The sequence below is a fragment of the Trichoderma camerunense genome, assembly GCF_050948025.1.
Source record: "Trichoderma camerunense strain CBS 138272 chromosome Unknown V8C40scaffold_1, whole genome shotgun sequence".
Taxonomy (NCBI): Eukaryota; Fungi; Ascomycota; class Sordariomycetes; order Hypocreales; family Hypocreaceae; genus Trichoderma; species Trichoderma camerunense.
This window is the reverse complement of record NW_028145369.1, coordinates 1,693,734-1,714,409: the sequence shown is the minus strand read 5'-3', so window position 1 is coordinate 1,714,409 and position 20,676 is coordinate 1,693,734. Positions and strand designations below refer to the sequence as shown.

The 20,676-nt window shown below is 52.0% G+C and overlaps 6 protein-coding genes across 6 annotated transcripts; 4 read left to right on the top strand and 2 right to left on the bottom strand.

Moving 5' to 3' along the window:
• Positions 1 to 10,935: 10,935 nt before the first annotated feature.
• Positions 10,936 to 13,880, top strand: V8C40DRAFT_230090 (uncharacterized protein). Its single transcript, XM_083212625.1, has 3 exons — positions 10,936 to 11,644; positions 11,792 to 12,730; positions 12,803 to 13,880. Exons 1-3 carry the CDS (start codon positions 11,501 to 11,503, stop codon positions 13,325 to 13,327), a joined length of 1,608 nt encoding a protein of 535 aa, XP_083079162.1. The 5' UTR covers positions 10,936 to 11,500; the 3' UTR covers positions 13,328 to 13,880.
• A 2,108-nt stretch (positions 13,881 to 15,988) lies between these two features.
• V8C40DRAFT_230087 (uncharacterized protein) lies at positions 15,989 to 16,503 on the bottom strand. The gene has a single exon (XM_083212624.1). It carries the CDS (start codon positions 16,452 to 16,454, stop codon positions 16,167 to 16,169), a length of 288 nt encoding a protein of 95 aa, XP_083079161.1. The 5' UTR covers positions 16,455 to 16,503; the 3' UTR covers positions 15,989 to 16,166.
• A 77-nt stretch (positions 16,504 to 16,580) lies between these two features.
• Positions 16,581 to 16,849, top strand: V8C40DRAFT_230086 (uncharacterized protein). The gene has a single exon (XM_083212623.1). The coding sequence runs from the start codon at positions 16,621 to 16,623 to the stop codon at positions 16,774 to 16,776; it is 156 nt and encodes a 51-aa protein (XP_083079160.1). The 5' UTR covers positions 16,581 to 16,620; the 3' UTR covers positions 16,777 to 16,849.
• A 451-nt stretch (positions 16,850 to 17,300) lies between these two features.
• V8C40DRAFT_230085 (uncharacterized protein) lies at positions 17,301 to 17,508 on the top strand. The gene has a single exon (XM_083212622.1). The coding sequence runs from the start codon at positions 17,311 to 17,313 to the stop codon at positions 17,500 to 17,502; it is 192 nt and encodes a 63-aa protein (XP_083079159.1). The 5' UTR covers positions 17,301 to 17,310; the 3' UTR covers positions 17,503 to 17,508.
• Positions 17,509 to 17,677: 169 nt separating this feature from the next.
• On the top strand, positions 17,678 to 17,988 carry V8C40DRAFT_230084 (uncharacterized protein). The gene has a single exon (XM_083212621.1). It carries the CDS (start codon positions 17,765 to 17,767, stop codon positions 17,945 to 17,947), a length of 183 nt encoding a protein of 60 aa, XP_083079158.1. The 5' UTR covers positions 17,678 to 17,764; the 3' UTR covers positions 17,948 to 17,988.
• Positions 17,989 to 18,566: 578 nt separating this feature from the next.
• On the bottom strand, positions 18,567 to 18,933 carry V8C40DRAFT_230080 (uncharacterized protein). Its single transcript, XM_083212620.1, has one exon. The coding sequence runs from the start codon at positions 18,886 to 18,888 to the stop codon at positions 18,622 to 18,624; it is 267 nt and encodes an 88-aa protein (XP_083079157.1). The 5' UTR covers positions 18,889 to 18,933; the 3' UTR covers positions 18,567 to 18,621.
• Between the last annotated feature and the right edge of the window lie 1,743 nt (positions 18,934 to 20,676).

Here is a 20,676-nt window from a genome sequence, read left to right as displayed (position 1 = left end):
CTCAGATATTGCTATACCTTTTGTTTCAGGTTGTTTGTCCGTTCTTTCTTTGGAAGTGAGTGACTCTAAACATGACGAGTTTCGCAAATGATATGCCACAGCAACCGTAGCAAAAGGCAAGGAATAATAACAAATATTATTGAAAGGAGCAATGCACGAAGAAATGTTACCACACTTTCTTCATTGCGATTTGAACATCCATACCAATCTCCAGAAACATCGTGAGGATGCCAGTCGATAGATGCTGGCGCCCAGTCAAGGCAATCAATACGGCTCACCCTAGAGAATCGCCGCCTCCGCTTCAAGTGAGATAAAATACTAATATAAGACAATAAAAGATCATTGTATAATAATGCCAAATGTTCTAGATATTTACTTTAGGAAATCTTAATTCATTTTAGACGACTACGAAACATCAAGCATAGGTAATTTCACAAGGTCAAAGAAATACAACTCGGAGCGCCGCGTCTACTTCTAATGAGACAAAATACTAATACAAGACAATAAAAGATCAATGTGAAATGGTCTTAAATGTTCTAGATCTATGATTCGGAAGATCTTGATTCATTTTACTATTACGAAACATCAGACATAGATAGTTTCACCTAAATGGCATGCACGCAGGAGAAGACCAGAGAGAACACCAAGATGAAAGTCTGCGTACTCACACATCCCATTCTACACACACCCCAAACATGAACTACATTTCGCCTCATCTAGAAAGAAACAAAGTCCCTGAAACTCAATTCAAAGTGACACATTCGTACACTAAACTAGCATGGGATAGAGTGTCTCACGTCCAAAGAACGCCGAGACAAAAACTCAAAACTAACTACTAGACGTAGCGGGCGATCCAGGGACCTGGAGGATGGATTTCGAACAAACTAAACAAGCAGCCTAATTATTGTCTCAGTCATCTCGAAATAAAAGATCTCAGACTCTTTACGAACGACCCAGTAACAAAGCAAGGCACAGCAGAAACACCGCTCCTTTGAAATCTCACACACTATTTCCAGCAACTGTAATTGACAGCCAGCCACAGCCATTCCAACGGGGAGAAGCGGACAGGAGCAGCAAAAACACGGATCCTGATCCTCCATCCTCCCCCTTCAAGGGTGTTAAACGAGATTCTCTTCTGCTGTTGGTCAGCCCCGGCCTCCCAAAAAAGGGGGAAAGAAGGAAAAGTCGACAAAAAAAGAAAAAAAGAACCCCTCGCCTGTGTACGGATTTGTAGACAGCCGGCCTTAGTTCTCTTCCATTTTGCCCTGTCACCTCGCTTGGATCGAGTTGTGAATCCTACAACCAGGTCAAAGTCGTAAAAAGCCGGAAGCCACTCTTGAGATAGAAGCTCGTGCCTGTGAAATCGATCTCCTGGTCCAACAGCAGGTCCATGTCGTCGTTCAATATTGCATTTACCCGCCATCACCCGTCCTAATGCGGGTTATCTTGACCTTCCCCCCAGGTGAAAAGTAAAGAAAGCTATGGATGCATGTTGGTCGCAGGTCCCGATCGTTTCACCGTAGCGTAATGCACGTTCGTAACCCGTTTTTTTGCCTCTCTCTCTATCTCTCTCTTCTTGCCGGGCAGTGTTGAGTCTGGCTGTGTTAGTCCTCTTGCCAACACGACGATGGCGGGAAGAAGCGGATGAAGCCGCCAACACAAAGGCATCTCCCATACTGCCCAGATGCCGTTGTGCCTAGTTGCCGCCTGTTCGCTTCATCCACAACAGCGCAAGTCTCACGAGGATCCTCTTATATGCTGGCTGTGCCGTGGCGTGTCGTCGCGCTTGGCCACCCGAAATGGCCGGGCCGAGGCCACAAAAAGCGGCCCAAAAAGAGACCGCATATAACGACATCTGTTTGAAAAGACAGTCAACGTATAAAGAATGACGCATCTCGCAATTCTCTTCTCCTCCATCTCAGATCAAATTCTGCCTTGGTTGAGGCGCAGATTTCCAGTCAATCACGCTCGAGCTGAATGACGATTCGGGGCCACAATTTGCTCATCCGCCATGGCTCGAATCAACACTAACCAGCACATCACTCCAATATCCGAGACCGGGGCGAAGAGCAAATTTGCCATTTGATCCAATACCGTCATCGAACGATGCCTACCGGCTCTCTAGTCGCCTCGTTGACAAGCCGTGGCCCAAGACTGCACACCCCCCTCAGTCTAAAAAGAACCCTGCTAGATGTCTCCTCCGAGTTATCTTTTCCCAATCTCATACGGAGTACATCTTTCTCTGTAAACAAGCTAAGGAAAAAGCCTTGGCCACTCTTTGGTATTGACCACGAAGGCGAAGGCGAGCTTGATTTACCCAAGTGGGGAGACGGAGGGGGTGTTGGTGTTTCTCAAGTCTAAGAACGATCGAGGAAAAGTCTATGTTGGTCGACCAACAGCAAAATGGGACCCTGACTCCATTCCTGTCAGGACAGGGCGAAAGTAAGAAAAAGAAAAGAAAGAGCAAGAAAGAAGGAATAGCCTAGGCGATCCGGGAGGGAACCAACACGAACCACGAGAGCTGTACGGTTCACCTTGGCCCGATCCTGCGGAGACTTTTGAGAGGCAAGAAGTCGCCGCCGTTTAATCAAACTGTAGGTAGACTTCGTTGAGCGCGATCCGTCTAGAGGCGTGGAGATCTACGCGAATTGACAGCATTTGGTGTGGTGTCCCGGCCGCACCCGTGGCCAGACTTTATGGAGTTTGCGCCTATAATATTGTTGGTATGAAATCTATGAGAGAGAGGCTAAGAAGGTAATGCGATGGCCATCATGAATTTGAGATTCTTGATTCTTCATATGCGGAGCCGTGGATATTCCTTTGGCTCAGAATCGTCGATGATGGAAAGCAACGGACGGATTTTCGTCCTAGATAATTGTAGAAGTAAGCGTCCTGCTCGCAGTATGTTCTGAACTCTGATTTCCCTGGGGACAGGCGACTACTTACTGGCTCTGGACCGTCATCGATGTCACTTAAGCTCCAAGCACTTCGCCCCTTTCGTCGACTTAGGGGAGTAGGCGACTACCTACTCGTATGATGAAACCAGTTGACGACCTTTTGTGGGAATATCCCCAGACGGAGAGCAGTGACAAGCATTCGCAGACTATTTTGTCAACGGAAACGAGAAGAAAACGGCCCTTCTGCGCACGGCAGAGCAAATTTAGGCAGTACACATGATGGGGGACTGGGAAATTATCCGCAATAGTCGATAGACTCTAAAGAAGCACTGTACACTTGGTGCTCCTTGACATGGAGAGCACTTCTTCTCGCTTGGCACTTCCTTGCTGGGATTAGACTGCAAGCCTCATGAAGAATGCAAAAGCTCTCGAACGCCCTCTTTTCTCCTGACCCCCCTCCTCTAGATTCACATACAATGCACGGAGGTGTAGATGGCCGGCAATTGACTGGTTTGATTGATTGCTATGACCATGCCTCCTGTTTTAGTCTTGCCTTGGATTGCTTGTAGAGTGTGTGGGTGTGAGCGTCCAATGGTCGCCATCGAGAAGACGAGGTACCCATGTGATAGGCACGAGCGCTGTTCTCGGCTTTGGTGACCTCCCCCGAGATCATCAGGAAAAGAGTATGGCGCCTCTCGAAAGAAGCTAAGGCGTGCGGGTGATGTGCAATCGGGCTTTAGGCTAGACATCCGCTCCTGGAGCCGGCGTTTGTCACGGCCAAAGATGATCATCTGTGATTTGCTCCATTGCTTTGAAAGCATAATAGGCATGGATGAGCTTCCACCCGTCCATCCGTGGAAGGGGAGGGCTCGAGTCAAGATGGATGGAGTAGTGTGTTTCTTGGAGTGCTATTGGCTGGCTGGGTCGAATGTTGCTCGTAATCATCTCATACGCTTGCATGAAAAGGGCTGGCCCTGAGGCAAACTCGGCGGCACAATGGGCAATGCCGAGCCGTGAATTACACCGCGGGCTGTGGAGGTTGGCGCCAAGTGGGCAGCAACGGTGCGGCCTTGGCCCGTGAGCTCCGCGAGAAGCAAGAAGGGCACCCCCCAGAAGGCAGCCCTGTAGCAGATTTGCAACCAGGGATAGGGCGCAGAGCGAGCAAAGACGGTATAAATGAGGGTCAACAGGAAGGGATCACGGATGGGGTCGGGATGGGGTCGGGATGGGGCACGATAGAAACTATCCAGGGGGAGGGGGAGTTGCTTCTTCGAGTTCATCCTCCTAGTCCACATGTCAAGCATCGACCGTTGATCGGAGTAACAAAAGTACCAGAGCCCTTATATCCCTGTTCTGTTCGGTACAGATGGGCAAGACTCTGCGGAGTTCTTAGCGGTCAGATGAAGTTTAGATATCGTAAAAGAGTAGTCAAGAGCCTTGTATCTGGCATCATCCCATTTGCCTATGTCTGCATGCGCATGGCCGTTGCAAGCATGAGTAACATAAGAGAACCAATAGAAGAAGAAAGCAGTGGTACCTTCATTCGGCCGACCTCCGTTTATCCAGGCATCACCAGACTGTGGATGGAAGGGGACCCGCAGGGGCTGGGACTTTGAACTCGGGATCGATCATCTTTGTTCCTGAGTCTGATCGTTGCCTTCCGTTCGACACTCTGTCAAGGCATAGAGCGGATCCGCCAGATCCAGCGGTTGTGTGGCAATTCTCAACATGCCTGGGCCGTGTTATCCCGGGGAGAAAGGCTCTAGCGTGGCAAGACAAGTGGTCAGCGCTCTGACTCCTCATCTGAGTAGAAGCTAACATTTAGCTAACGGTGTGACTCGTCTCACCATAGAGTTCGTAGGGAAAGCTACTTAGGCCATGAGCTCGTAACCGAATACTCTGGTCAAGAATCTTGAAATCTAGTTCGCATAAACAGTGTAATTCTTCAATAGGTAGGTATACGTGTAGCTGGATTTACCAGACGTGAGCGACTTCTGGAATGCGGAGCAAAGGGGGGATTGGGATTGGTCCAAAGCGGATGGCGTACGGTATCTTGCAGAGCGAAGCGTTGATGGATATTGGTCCTGTGCCTAGCTATCACTCAGGAAGATCAAGGATGGCCATGCTGGTCGATCGCGAAGGAGCGTTTGAATAGTGAAAGGGGCGGCTTGCAGATGGTCCACTGCAGGGGAAAGAGGAGAAGTGACGTAGTCAAGGTACATGATCCGATAGTGCAATCAAATGAGACTTGATTACGCGGTAGAATCTCCTCAAGTCGTTGAAGAGACACATAATCGACGAGTAGATGTCGGCTATCTCATGCTTTAACGCCTTGCGGCGGACATCGTGGACGCATATTGTTTGATTTCTCAATCATGGTTCGCCAACGATCAAGAGCCAGCAAGCTGCCAGGCCACTTGAGACGCAGACTCAGAAAAGAATGGGCAAGGGAGATTGAAGACGAGTGTGTGAGTGGAGAAGCACGGGACAAAGGGCGAGAAGAGCCAGCCGAAACAAGGCCCAACAATCCGGTAGCGCCCAGTTTGCATACACTGAAGAAGCATCCAGATGGATTGCAAGGTCACACAGAGCTAGCAAGTTGAAGGCACGCCGGCTTCTGTTCTTTGGCGTATCATTCGATCGTTGGTCGCCTCGCGGCTAATGAGACGACTTGTTGACGCGGCTAGAGGTGTGCGCTGCGGTGGGATCTTTGAAATATAACAGAAATGGGGCAGAGCCACTGCAGAAATGGCTGCAAAGTCGGCGCTTAGATGTGAACAAGAACAATGATCAGCAAACGTGAGGATCCGCCATCGTAATAGCCGCCGGTTAGGGGCCACCTGATGAACGATGACAGCTAGGAATATGAAGCTCGCCCAGATGTCCGCAAACGGCGATAAAGCGAGAGGTGTAGAAAAAGCGGGAAATTTGTGCGCAAGGAAGAAAGCGGCGCGAAGGTGAGATACATCTGGTGGTGCAGATACTTGTTGGCCGAGACACAACGTTCCATGCCTCTGACCTACAGCGACCAACAGCACAGCGTGCAAATCACGCAAACAGGGACAAGGAGAGGTCAGGAGAAAGGCCAGGGGAAAGGCCATTGGTAGCAACCAAAATGCCCTGCTGGTGTTTATTTGCGCAGGTTGGCGAATAGAATGCGGGCAGTGGCATTTCTCAAACGACACCAAGCAAGGCTGTGGGATGGCTCAACTCAAGGCTGCCTTGATGGGTTTGAGTTTGGCAGAGGTCCCAGACTGCGGCAAGGCGGGACAAGGCCGCTTCTTTAGGCCGCAGATCAAACAACAGTGCAGTCAATGTCGTAAGAGAGACAAATTACAAGTATTCGCGTGACAGAAGTACGACATACCCCGGAGAAACACCAAATGGCCCGAGACTAAGATAGTCATCGCAGCAGGCAAAGTAGCAGCCCAGCGCTCAATGCGGCACCGAGAGCCCCCGACGGCGGTGGTGCACAGAAAGCAGGCATCCTGATACTAATCTGTCTCTTGGCCAACACAATTTTCTCTTGTGATGGATGGTTGTGTGTTGGCCGTGCAGGAGGGAAGTCTGTAGTTACAGCACAGGCTCGCTTATGGCGCTGTCGGTACCCAATGGCAGGCCCTTTCACAGCGGGTAGACGCGCGCGTATGTATTCCGCTTCAGGACTAGCGTACGAGTCCGGAGCGGTCGCCCATTGGCCGGGCAGGGGCTGTGCGGGCAGTCGCAGGGATACCTGGCCCAGTGGAGGGGGCGTGCGTCACTGTCGTCCAATGCGAGTCGAATACATCCTTACTAGCGCGTCCCGACGGCTCGGATCGCACTATCTTAGTACGCAGTAGCGCAGTGGAGCGCTGCGCCATCAGATGAGTGGTCAGACGCGGGGCCGAACTCTCTTGTTTCGTCCGCCTGAGCCAGCAGTGCGACTGAGAGAAAAAAAAGTGCTGCCTTTCGGCCAGATTGCCCTCCCCCCTTACCCGGTCTCCAAGTCGGATCATGGGCTGGCCCATCAGTCTCGGCTTCTTTCTCCCTATTGACGGCCTTGGTTGGGCAAGTGATTCGTTCATCCCACTTCAGGTTTCCCCTCCGTCGTACTGCCACCACTCAAATGCGTGCAGATAAGGGCATGGGAGACGGTGTGGCGCCACCGCCCAACACTGTCGTCAGTGGGCGGTCATCTCTCCGACTCCCCATGTTGGCACTCCACATTTAGTGATGTGCCGTAATTGGACTTGCGGTGCGACCATTCTGGAAGTGCTGAGCTGTGCGCGCAGCCGGAGCCAGAAACAGCCTTGGCTAACGGGAGAGGTTTCGAGCGTTGGAACGATCGCGTCGGCAGTGCCATGAGTGCCATGAGTTGCCATGAGCCATGAGAGCCATGCCTCCTGTTGGTGAGCTCTACAGCGGAAGCAAGGAGAGGCAGGCCAACCGCCACCGTTTTGTGTCTGTATGCATGGCCACGGAACTGCATATCCCAAGGTCAGGCATCTTCCTCGGTCACTGCCACAAAGAGCACCGTTGCTTCTCGGACGACGTCCGTATAGTTCCCCATACGGGCTGCCTTGTCGTGGCCTAGAACCAAAAGTCCATTACTCCGCCGCCGCGAGGTTTGAGAATGGTACGGTCCGGTCCCGACAGCGTGGAAATTGAGGCATGGCCGCCGCGTTGATACCACTCTGGACGGGGGTATCGGACAGAACAGGTGCGACCTTTGAAATCTCGAGTAATATGTAAGGGTGGGCCTCAATGAGCACTCGTACCTATCCGAGAGACTCCTTCCTCTCGAGCACCGAGTCTTGTCTGTTTGTCATGCCCCTTGCGCTTAGGCCTTTCGCTTGACTCGGTCAATGATTGACAGGCTTAGCGTTTTCATAGGGCGATTTAAACATGAACGCCGCACTGTCCTAAGTGGGACTTGAATATCTCACCAAGTGAACCAAGTAAGGAGCTGAACGCTAGCATCTCAGCAAGCAGCCATGTCTGAAACATGATCTAGATGAGAGACAAAGGAATGTTATTGTAGTTCTCATAAGCCAAGCATTGAAAAAAAAGGCAAAAGAGGCAAAGGCAAACAACAAAAACAGCAGCAGCAGCAGCAGCTCGGTCATGCCGCTGGTGTTGAAGAACGGCCGACGTCTGTTATGAGATTTGATTGAGGAACAGTGCTGCGCTAGAGGCGTCAAGAGTAGATTGTGTGAAGCCGTGCGCCTGAGCACGGAGCGTGTCGTGGCAAGCTTCCACTGCGCTAATTAGCCTTGGCACCTATTGAAAATACACAATGGCCTAGACTAGCAGGCCATTGAATGGTGTGATGCAGTTGATTGAATGCCAAGTGGATGAGCGAGCGACAGACTTAGCATTCCCTTGACTACCAGTCACAATCCACCTGATGGACACTGGACAGCTTATTTGATCAGCACTTTGATGTCGTCGTGCCCCTTTCAGGGGTATCCATCTCGATAGATATTGGTGACTCTCGTCATTTCACAGTTTGTGACTGGGCAAACCCACTGATCGGAGCTAGGCGGGGAAGAAGCATAAACAGCCGCACGCACGATAATCGTAGGCGGTAGATCAGATACGAGTACCTAGGTTGCCATGAACTAGGCAAATGCCGCCGCCTTCCGAAGATACGCGGCTGTCGTTCGTGACGGGTATTCGCTGGCTTCCATGATCGTCTGTCTTGTAAGTCGATAGCGGGAACATTGTACAGAGATGCTGTCGAGGGTATTCGTCTAGACTGTCTAGCCATGGATGCTAGCTCACTGAACGTGGAGCAGAGGCTTTTGAGACTTTGTCGCTGAGATGGAACATGAGCGCTAGCGGCACTGTGAATCAGATGCTAGCTTAGGAAATATCAAAGGGCACAGGACACAATCGAAAGCTAGCCCTGGCGTGACACCATGGCTTCCATTGTCGGATGGATCTTGCGCTCTAGTGCCACGTATTCTGACGGACCACTAGCAAGCATCGTCGCAGATGGTTTGCGCGCAGCAGGCGCTGTATCAGAGCGTACTCGTATGCTATTCGTACAGTCCTAGGATAAGGAATTTGTCGTAGGTCGTCAGTATCGATTCCATGGAAGCAAATGGGTCGCAGTTTGGGCCGCACTGTGGATGAACGTTCATGGCAGTGCTGAAGTGGTCTCTGGTCAAGGCAGACTGGAGGAGATTTGCACTTTACTGCCTGCAGCACAGGCAGGAGACACTAAGGTACATGCACACGTACGAGGACTCGCACAGCAGTAAGGTACCACTGTACCCTGACTTTCTTTTCCCCGGTTGTCGCAATATTGAAGCGGAGTCCGGAGCAAGGCAAGGTACCGGGTTCGTAGGAAATACAGACAGGTGCGCTCCTGCGGTTAGGATGAGCTGTGGAATGAACGACCAGCATACGAGGTACTGGCGAATACTTCTACTCGCGAATGCCATTGACTGAAGCCAGAGTACCCCAGGTGTACAGATACTACTACCTTGACCACCATTGGAAGGCAGGAGTGTGCGAAAGTACCGAGGCCTGAGACCAGAGACCCTTGAACCATTGCGTCCATTTTCGAGAGAAAGAGCGCTAGTCCTGTTGAGGAAGACACTTCAGCCAAAACGAAACAGCCCTAAACTCGCCTGAATTCTGATTTCCAATTCTCCACCCCCAAGCGGAGCCTGATCTCTGCCACTCCAAGCTATTGAGGCTCCCTCATTTTCTCTCCATCTGTCACATTCATGCTAACAGAGTGGTCGCTAGTACGATCTCGGCAATCGATGTGTCTCTCTTTGCTCTGTCTCTGCCTCTGATGTGATGCGCTGGCCTTGTGCCCTATGCCGGGGCGTGATCTGCCAGCCCACGAAGAGCCTCCGCACCCTCACCAGCAAAATCTGCCTCCAGCTTGACGCTCGTGGCGGCTGCCTCTGCCTTGGATACGATTCTCCCCCGGCGTCATTTAGAATCTTCTTTGCCGCCTCTTTCAGTCCTGCCAAGATTTCGGAGAGATTAAGTTGATCTTTTGCTTTCCCGCCGGCTGCATCGGGGTCCTAACTTGGGGAAAGACGCGGCTATCACCTCTCGCCGTTACTTTGGCGTGCCTGATGACACCTCATCTAGCTAGCCTCTACACGTATTCGTGATGCGGTCGAGTGCTGATGAGCCTGTTCTCAGAGGCAGGATACGAGCCAGCTTCTACTGGAACCATTTGGATGCGAACGCCTCTCGAGCTGTTGGGATTACATCTCGACTGGGTGTTTTGGGATTTGAGGGCAACTTGCCGGATACGTCAGTGGCACCTTGAATTGCTTTTTCCTCGTCTCAGCTGCTCAAGGTACCTTGCGCACGAGCATCTGCCTGCCTAGGTAGATCTATCTCTACAGTATCATCTGGGCATTACCCCTCACGGCCCCCTTTCGTCTTGGGTAAGTTTTGCTGTGCCAGACACGCAGGCTTCCGTCATCCAAGCACTGTGACCCGCGGCCATGATGCAACCAGAGACAGCAAATTAGGTCTGATATTGGGGCATATTGGCAATCACTCTCAATTGCCCGTGCTCACTGATCGCCAGCCCGGGAGATGGCGAATTGATGACTGTCTAGTGTCCCCGCCGCTGCTATTGATTGTTCTCTGCCTTCATCTCCTCGGATTTGGCTGCTATTACGTTGCTATTGTCATGTGTCCACCGTATACGCTTGATTTTACACTCGTCGCACTCGATGCAGAGGCACTCGGAGTCTCCTGGAGAACGTCCGCGCACGCCCCTACCGTTTCTCCAACATGCCCTAGAGCGACATGCCCCCATCTCCAGTTCCGCACGCCTCGGCGGCTATCTCATGCACAACAGTGTCTCCCACTGTATGTACATTAACCACTGCCAGCCCTGTCCGTATCGACCGGGGACCCTGGCTCAAGCCATACGACTCTAACCACACTCCCCGAACCCCCTGGTCAACTAGGATCTGACGCTTGATCCCTGCGCCAGGTAGCACGCACTAGGCCACGGCTCGTATGTACTTGTACTGATTCCCGTGCTTGTCGACTCACGGCCCTGCAACCTTGGAGAGCTCACCCGGCTCTTGATCTGAGCCTCCATTTATACAAAGAGTCTTGCCATCTCTTCCTGTCTCCGACTTCCTCACAAGGCTCTCTTCTTCATCTGCCGTTTCTGCACCTGTCCTGGCTTCCCCAGCTAGATCATCTCCAACTTTATCGTTATACCTTTGACCAACCACGGCCGCGGCCACGGTAGGCAGAATTCCTCAAATCTTTGGCGGCTCATTATTGCTCTTCCAAAACTGCCCACCCCTCCTTCACCTCCAATCGCCCTTTCTCAAATACATAAACGTGCCGCTCTACGGACTTGAAGCGACAACTTGTTTCTTCTTACAAGTCGCATATCCTTTCATTTCCCCATTTTACTTCTCAATTAACCTTCTTTACCCCCCACCTGGCATACCGTTCAAGGTACAGGTATCGTCTACCATCAGTCATTGACTTTTGCGCCATCGCGAAGAATTGACTTTGGATAAGCTCTGCAGCTGCATTGCTGCCGCTACCCAACCAAAGAGAGACCTTGGCTGTGTTTTTTTAAACGCCCAAGGATTCCTATCCAACGTGCCGCTTGCATGAACATGGTAGAGCAACAACAGTATATTCCTGCAGGTTTACCACACACAGGTGACCTGGCAGGATCCCACGGCCTGTCTGAAGCCAGATCCATCGCGCCTGCAGGCACTTCAGCCTATCCAGAAGTGGCCCCTTTCTCAGCAGTGAGTCTTGCACGCCTTTTCCCTTTTCACACAGCAAACCTCCCAAAAGAGATCAATGCCTGATCCTTTGCCGTGCTGTTTCTCCGTCTGCTCTCCCCTCACAGCTCCGGCCAGGGTTGTAAGCTTACCAATCGTCCGTTTTCGCAGGTTTCCTCCTTCAACATCCCTGCCCCGTGCGACTCTAGCCTTCTCACTCCCATCTCCACGACAAGCTCTCCCCCACTGCACCAGATCCGCAAATTGGCACCGCAGTATCCTCCTCCTCCGAGCACCCCTTATACCCAAGTGCCAACCCCGCCTGGAAGCTCCAAGATGTATCACCAGCCGTGGAACAACCAGTTCGACATGCACAACCAAAACGCGCCGAATGGCTCGCCCATGAATAGCCAGGTGCCGGTGCCATCGGACTACTACATACCTACTGAAGATCGCCGCACGCCCAACCCGCCAACAGAGCCCTACTACGGGTCCTTCAGCGTGTCTGAAGGCCCGGATACGCAGTCAATGCACAACCAGGGACCGCCCTCATACTTCGTTCCCATGGAGATGGGCAACCAAAACTCCATGATGATACGTGAACCTCGTCATCTGCCCGTGGAATCGCACCCCCGTGACGTCTCCCACCCATCATCTCTGCTCGTGCAGTCTCACCCATCACACTCTTACAACGTCCGACGGGCCAGCACAGATGACCGCAGCTACACCAGTCGTGCCGACACCGTTCGACGCTCCTCCAGCGGCTCTCCTCGTCGACGCTCTGCAACCCAGGGCAGCACACGAGTGAATAAGAAGTCGAGGTCGTCCAAGAGGGGCGGCGGTTCGCTTCGCAGCCAGGCTGATCCTAGCGATGAGCACAAGAACTGCTATGGCCAAGAAATCCCTCCTCCCATCAAAAAGGGGTGCCCCGAAGAGGAGCGCTGCATCTTCGAGTCAAGGTGGAGGCATCGCTCCCAGAGGGGACAGGACATGTGGGACAGTATCCAGGCCGACTTTGAGAAAAAGTTCAACAAGAAGCACGGCAAAGAAATGCTCCAAATGAAATTCAAACGCGGTCGGTCCAAGTTCTATGATTGGCTTCCCGAAGATGTAAGTACAACTCCACCACGCCATCGCCTTTGAAAACGTAGGCAATGCTAACTACTGCGTTTCATCAAATAGTTGAGAATACTGCAAGCCGCTTTCAAGAGGGTCGAAAAGGAGAGATATCAAATCATCCTTGAACGCTTCCTTGAGATGGGTGGCTCCCGGAACATGCTGCTGAGCGCGAGCGACATTGAGATTAAGATTGTCAACGAGCTGAAGTGGGAAGAGGCCATGTACATTGATGGCCTTGACGATTGCATCCGTCGCCGCCGCAAAACCATTGTCAAGAAACGGTCAACTGGCCGAGGAGAACCGGGTGGTGACGTTCCTGTGAGCGACGACATGCTGCGAATTTCCCAGACGCCCCACAACGAGGACGACGTGATTAATCAAGTATACGGACGACAAGATCGCTGGGATGAAGACATGTCCTCTGTAAACGGCGAAATGATGGATTCAACAAACCTGTGGGAGAACCGGGCTCCCATGAAGATTGAGCCAGACACAGAGCACATGGCGCGGGTGCACAGCAACACAAACGGCCACCCCATGGGGATCCGACCAGTGCCAGTGTACCATCCAGCCCCAAAGGCACCTTGAAGGGGGCTCTTGTATGACTTACATGGGAGATGGTACTATAATGTCCGCGGTGTAGAACAGCGCATGCATTGGATGGATGGATGGATGGAAGGAAGGCTTGGCTGGAGGGTTGGCATGGGAATGCTCCATACGTTTCTTTTGTTTTGTTTCATTGCTTAGAATGCTTCAATCTTCTCGACGAAGAATCAACACTCCCTCTGGATTACCCACATGTTACTTTTCAGATTTCTGTTGTCCTCGTGTACATTTTTCTGGTTTCCTCTTGTTTTCTACTCTTCGTCTGTAACCTTTAATCTTCTCACCTTGTCCCTTTTCTATTTCTGTCTTTTCTACTTTTCCTTGCTCTCATTGACGGTCGAACAACCGGGGAATTGGGGAAAAAATTTGGGATGGCTCAAGATGGATACAATCTCACGATATGCCTGGATGCATCATGTTGGCTCACTGACTTTATGTTGCCTTGCTCACAGGCACTGGGACCATGGACATAGTAAACAATTGTATAGATATGATTAATCAATACAACTCTAAAGCTTCAATACCACCATAAAAAGACTACAGTACCTATTGATTTGAGCACATGTGAGATGAATTTTGCAAGATACCTGACTGCGGGTGGTGTCGGTGTTAACGCAATCGGCGATAGAGAGCGGCTGAGTACTAGGCAGGTACTACTAGGTAGAATCAGTCGATGGCTTACCGCATTGACCTGTACGAGTACCTTTACCTTGTGCTACCTGTACTTGTATGGAGGACGTGTTGAAGGAAGCGCGTCCAACGTGTTCAAGGCGAACTTGTGGGCCGCATGCGGGTGTGGCATTGTCGCTGCAGATGACAACATGGAAGACTGCTAGCCAGCGGGGATGCTCCTACGTGGCCGTCCTTCAGCACCTTGAAACGGCGGAGGACGAAGCCCGAGCAAGACGAGTGCCTGGTCAGTGCAGGTGTTGTTGTGCACTGTATGATCTGCACTGTACATTGACAACGGGAACCCGTGGGAACCCGGCGTAATACCTTATCTCTCGCCCGTCATCACCCCTCCTGCAACACAACGACGCGGCTCTTCCTGAACCCCGGCCATTCACATTCGAGAAGACGACGGACGAAATGGCCTGTTGTTCCCGCAGCGCCACCGTCACCAGGCCCTTTTGTTGTCCTTTTTTTCCCTCTGTGCGAGCCACGCCCTCCAAACAGCAGAGAAAAGCGAGCAAAGAGAGGAAAAACGCAAGGGAGGGAGGGGGCCGACCAGGTTGCAGCATGTCGAACTTGCAGGGCTAGGTGAGATGGGCAAGGCATCTCGTCCATTCAGAGCTTCCAAGAGGCGCCGAGCGGACACCGTCAGGCAGGCAGGCATGCAGCTGCGGGCTGGCCAGCCAATTCGCGACGAGACCACACCACCAGTTCCCAACTGTCGGGTTCGCGCCTTGCCTGACGCAGAAGAGGCTGCATCACGAACCCTGGAAGGGGGCAAAAGGACGACGAGGGGGAGGTGAGAAGACGATGTCGCTGCCGCATATTGTTGTAACTGGTACTGCACACAGTACGAGGGATGGGGTGACGGCAAGGGATGGGAGGCAGCAGAAGCCAAACCAGGAAGAAGGAAAAAAAGGTGCAAGGGAGATGCGGCTCTTTGCTTCTCTTTGCTTTTTTCTCTGCGGCTGAGATCGAGCTGAAGGTTTGTTTGCCTTTCCCTGCTGCTGAGGCGTCTTGATTTGTCTCAGCGTCTTTGGCCTTTTATTCGCCTAGTTGGAGTGGCTCGCTGCTGGTTCGGCTGGCCGCCTTTCAGCTGCACAGTTCCCCATCCGCCTGTGGCTCCGCTTTTGCACACTGTATCAGGTACTTTGCACATGCAGAGGTGCACATGCGCCTGCCCAGCGCCCAGCCAAACACAAGCCATGCCGCCTGCCTCCCCCGTTTGCACAGTACGAGATTTACGAGTCCGTTGATTCTTTCAGGCCGCGGCACTCTCTCTCGTACATCCGTGGTTCCCCTTGGCCTGCTCGCATCGCCCACTGTGCTTGTGCTCCATGCTACTGTACCTTGCTGCTTTTTCTTCATCCTCGACTCCATTGGCAATGGCGCGCTCTCGCCCCAAACTTGGATTGTGCCGTTTCTGCGTCAGGTTGATGTGCTGAACTGAATGGTGGTACGTTGTGCGTCTCTTCCTCCTTTTCCTCTTCGGGTGAAATGGCGCCAGCAGGTGAATAGAAAGTCCTGCCAGAGACGTGATCCTACTTGCGTAGTAGTCCGGATATAGCAACCGGGCGGAGCAAAACAAAAAGATACCCCAGGCACAGCGATTCCGGCCTCCGCGCGCTGTCCTGGTTCAGCTCATCACGACATGTCAATGCGAAATGCAAGATGATTTGCCACGAGGGTGGTCAGCACATGGATGGCCTGGAATCGCATCGCTTAGGAACTGGACCTGCTACGATCGCTGTAGACTTCCAGGTTCAGCAGTGGCAGTCCCTGGGCGTTGTCCGGGGGCAGCGAGCTCAGGAACAGCTGGGGCTGAGTCCGGGCTTGAGAAGCATGGATGGTCTGTTCAGATGCGCTAAGCGGAGGAAGCACAATTGCTCTGCTCAAACCCGGAATCTGGGGCGTCAAAGACGGCCGGCCCCGGTTCTTGGATTTACTATTCGCAATCCTTCTGCTATTCATTTGTCATGTTACGAGAGACCTGGTCACTCCTGGCACTGACGGCTGGGCACATGGCACGAAGCTACAGAGAGATATGGTGCCAGATGTGCCCACACTGTCACGGCGGAGCTGCGATTCCGAGTCATCGATGCCGCTCGCTAGGACAACAGGTCGATCTGCCAACGGGTCCCGTAGACCTTTAACCGCCGAAAGACAATGGACTCGGACGCTGCAGTGCTACTTGCACGAGCAAGTGTCCTCGATGCGCATTTCCGCGCATTTCCACTCCGATGGCCTTGTCACCTTTCCTGCTGGCATTCTTCCTTCTTGTCTGCCTTTTTTGCCTGCATTTTCGGGCGGGTTTCGCGGATGACGGCACCCGCACTGTACGGAACACCCATGCCTTGTCCACCGCCCCTCCGTCCCGACAGTCTGGAAAATGACGCGGTGGAAAGTGGATTCGCAATTTGGGGTCCACGCCTCCCATGAAGAAGCAAAAACAAGAGAGAACGATTGGAGGACGTGAATGACTGGGTGCAAGGGGGTTGCCCTTCTCCCTCGCTTCTCATTTTCCCTCCCCCCTTGACTCTCTGGGCTTCATTTTCCCTCGAGACAGCAGAAGAAATCAAGGTTTGGTGTGAGAGCATGGCGGCATGACTTTCGGAGGGCAAAATGGGCACTTCGGCTGGCGGCCGTGCGTTTTGCTCCTGTTAACGGCGCGCCCCGGCCGGTCGATCTACGGGGTCACAATGCGGAGCCCGTGGCATCCTGGACGGAGTAGCGCTCCAAAAGGCCGAACATGGCCCTAAGCGGCGCTCCATCAACCAAAGATGGTCCTACGCAACACTGGTCGGCAAGACTAATTTGTCAATTTGTCCACCTGTCCAATTTGTCCATTTGTGGCCGCGTACGAGTACAAGCACAGCGACATGCAAGAGTACATATGGGCGGGGACTGCGAATGCAGCGTACAAGCATTGACGGAGCAGTTCTATTCGACGAGGTCCATGTCCATGAAGAAAATATCATAATCTGCTAATGGGCGTCCTCGTATACAGAATCGCAGGGATTGCGAGGTCAGCGAAAGAGTCAGGCCAGTTTATCCACCTACACACTCGCAGGATGATGCAAGCATGCGTGTACCATGTGTTACGTGACAAGCAGGCACCTCTCGAATATGGCACAGAGCCCGTGCCGAAGGCTGAAGATGGCGAGCGGCCTGCCGCATGACAAAGTTTGGTGGAACGTGCGACAGACGCGAAAGTGCCGGCAACGCATCATCCATGCTTTCTGCCGTTTACTCGTACAATGCGGAGCAATTGCCCTAGAAGCAGGTCCAGGCAAATGTATCAAAGTGGCAAATATCGGATGAACGCAGGCGAGCGAATGCTACGGGGCCATGGCTACAGTACAGGGCCCTCGGAAGAAAAGGTAAAAGAGGGCAGACAGGAACAGGTTGCAGTGGCATGGCATCTGCAGCCTGCCCCGACTGTGCCGCTGCTGTTCGGGAGTTGTTTTGGGGGGACTTTGGTGTGAGTGGCCCCGGGTAGCAACGAGGTGCCGAGGCTGGGCGGAGAATGGTGCGATGTGCTGAGATTTGCGCAGAGCAAAAGGCGGTCCAAAAGCGACAGCCGTTGAATATCGGGCCTGGATGATGATGATCCACTCTGTTGTGTGCAGCCAGCACTGTGAGAAGGCAAGCTGAACCGGAGCCCGAGGCGCAACGCAATTGGAATTGGATTTCAAAGCATTTGTTTTTCCAAAGCCGGCCTATTTGCGCTGCAGCTGTCCTGTCCATATGCGACCTGCATGTCACTGGCAAGCCGACGATTTGAGCTCGGCAATAGTCCGCTTCGCAAGCGATGTTGTTGGCGCATGCTCATCTGCATCGCCGCCAATGAACGAGGCGGATTACGTGCCAACCGGAAGTCGCCTGAAGGGGAAATACATGGCGGGGACGTCACTTGTCACGGAGGAATGAATGACGAGCCATTGCAACGCTGCTTACTCCGTACTCAAACAAGTATTGAGATGAGGTGGTTTGGAATGAACGGACGGATGCAATAGGATCCGTGACGTTTGGGGAGATTAGAATGAGTCTGACGCTATACTGGCTGTATATCCGTGGTTGTACGGATCTGCGCCACCTCCGCCCGTGCGAGGACAGATCAGGCAGATGAACTGACTGGGTACCTTGACGATAACTTGCATGGCCTGTGTGGCATGTGGCCGTGCCTAGATGGTGCCCTTTTTGGTGCCTTTGAGGTAGCATTCGGCCGTGGAAGCTTGACTTGTTTTTGTCACTCAGGTATGCCCTCATCCAATCTCCCCAATCTCCCTAATCTCCAGAAAGGTGACAAAATAAGCAGTGCATTGTTCCATCCCTGTGATCTTCCTGCGCTAAGGGAAAAGTGGCGCTGAGCGGGTAATTTTGATACCCCATGCTAGCTTTGGAGGGAAGGCTGAGAGAAGCGCTCACAGAGGACAAAATAAGCTGCGCATCTAGGCCCTGTGATTTCCCTGCGCTAACAGAGAATGAAACCGACTGGGTATTTGTGTCCCCCCATAGCAATCTGCATGAGGCGACAAAAGAGTTTGATGCTATTATTACAGGTCCTCCTTACCTTACGCTACTAGGTACGCAAATCCCCCAGGCTAATACCATGGATGTCTGTTCCGTAGCGCATCGGACGGCGGGAGAAAAGCCGGACGTTCATTTATCTTTTTGATCCTTGCATGGAATGGAATCCTGCTTCTATACAGAAAAAGAAGAAGGAAGTCACATCTCCTGTGCATAACGGTGTTTGTTCGGCATTTTGACTCATCTCCTTTTTTTCTTCTCTCTCTTTTGGCGTGGAACGAATCCTTCCGCCAGCCAAGAGAGAGCCCTGGAAACAGCGTTAAGCCGAGAAAGGCTTTCATCCATTTGTAGCGAGCAGCAAAGTTCTGGGTTCATGTTTTCATCTTGCTGCGCTTGTATTGGCGAAAACAGAGCAAAATCCTCCCTCCCCTCTTTGTCTCTCTTTCGCACCCCCTCCCCCCTTGCATTTTGCAAAATCCGTAACCACCCCCCTCCTTTCAAAATCCGGCGCTTGTCCGTATTGAAGATGTGCCCAGCATGGGGGGGATCCTTTGTTCTTTGTGTACGTACATTTGTGTGCAACGATTGCGGAAGTAGTTCGCACTGGGTAATACGAAGATAGGAAGGTGGATGTACAGACACTCCCCCCTTCTTCTTTTTTGATGTCTGGGGAGGGGTACAGTACAGGTGTGTGGGAGTTTGTTGGTATCTTCTTTCTTCTTCTTTTTTTATGGTAAGGGTGTAAGGGCTGTTTAGTATCATTGTTTTTATGTGTACTATTCTCGATATTTGTAATTCATTTTTCTATTTTTTACTTGCATTTATGGTGTGTATTTATTTCATTGAACAGCCTGCCATGCTGTGGTTGTGGGTTGGGAGGGGCGTGCGGACAGGGACCTCTTGTACTGTACCCTCTCACTGTAGGTGGACTGCTAATAGCCGACAACCGCCAGGCGCTGGAGGTTACTAGGGGGTTGATGGCAACGCTACAGTATCAGCACCCTTTGATGCTGAGAGAGATGGATGTATATCGCAGAAGGATTCATTTCTATTAATGCATAAATGAGAATAATTAATTGGCAAAGCTGTCCCTGTGTTCTGAATACTTGTACATACTGTTATGGTGTAAATGATTAGTGCTGTATGCTGTAGCAGAAGCACCTCGTCTGTGCAACACAAGATGTTATCCTGTCAACGTTGAACATCAATACTATTCGAGCAAAGCACAACAAACCACTAAGAGAACATACAATCCTTAACTTTACTATCTTCTCTCTTCAATACCAATATGTAAGGTACTTTCGTATTTTTCCTGTCTGTAACACGAGAAATGGCTTGAATGATTAAGTCTCCGCGTATGTCCCCGTCGAGCCTAAATCATGTTGCTACCATTACGGCTACGAGCAGCAACGCAGAAAAAACCTTTACCTTTTTTTGCCACTTTAGGAAATGAGTAAACGCAGAAATGCATGTGGCTGTCCCTCTAAGGGGGGGGGGATAACAAACGGACAAATGCCGTTCAGTTGGTCATCTGACGGCTCCATTCCCCCATGGCTGCTTGCTTCCAGGATTCCTTCCTCCTGAGATATACGAGGCAACTATCCGGTACACAAGAGGGCTGTGTGCATTATCTTGCTTCTGCCGGGGGTAAATGAAAGAAGATCTTGGGGGCACTTTCGTGGGCGAATCAGATATTCCCCGATGAGAAAGTTACACCGTAGGGGAAATATATCGCGAGATTTGTTGGGGGGTGTTGCGTTTATGTGCCGAGTCGGCTTTTTCTTCTCTTCCCTTGTGTTACCCTGGCCTTGCAAAGGTGCTTTCTATTTCTAAACTCGTACGATGTAGGTACTTGTAAGACATGGTTGTTTGACAAATACGTGTAATGATCCTCGACATACATACACACCCCCCTTTCTTGACTTGGATATTCGTCGCGGATCGCCCAGGTTTTTTGAAGGAAGCCGCCACAACGCGATATGCAGGTGAGGCGTTGTTGATTGACCAACGCGGTGCCTAGATTAGTTCCTGCCGCCCCCCCCCGCCGCCCCGGGGCGCCGCCGCGCCGGAGGGGCGGGGGCGACCGGGCGGCGGGGCGGGGTTGGGAAGGGGGGGGGGGGGAGGAGGGG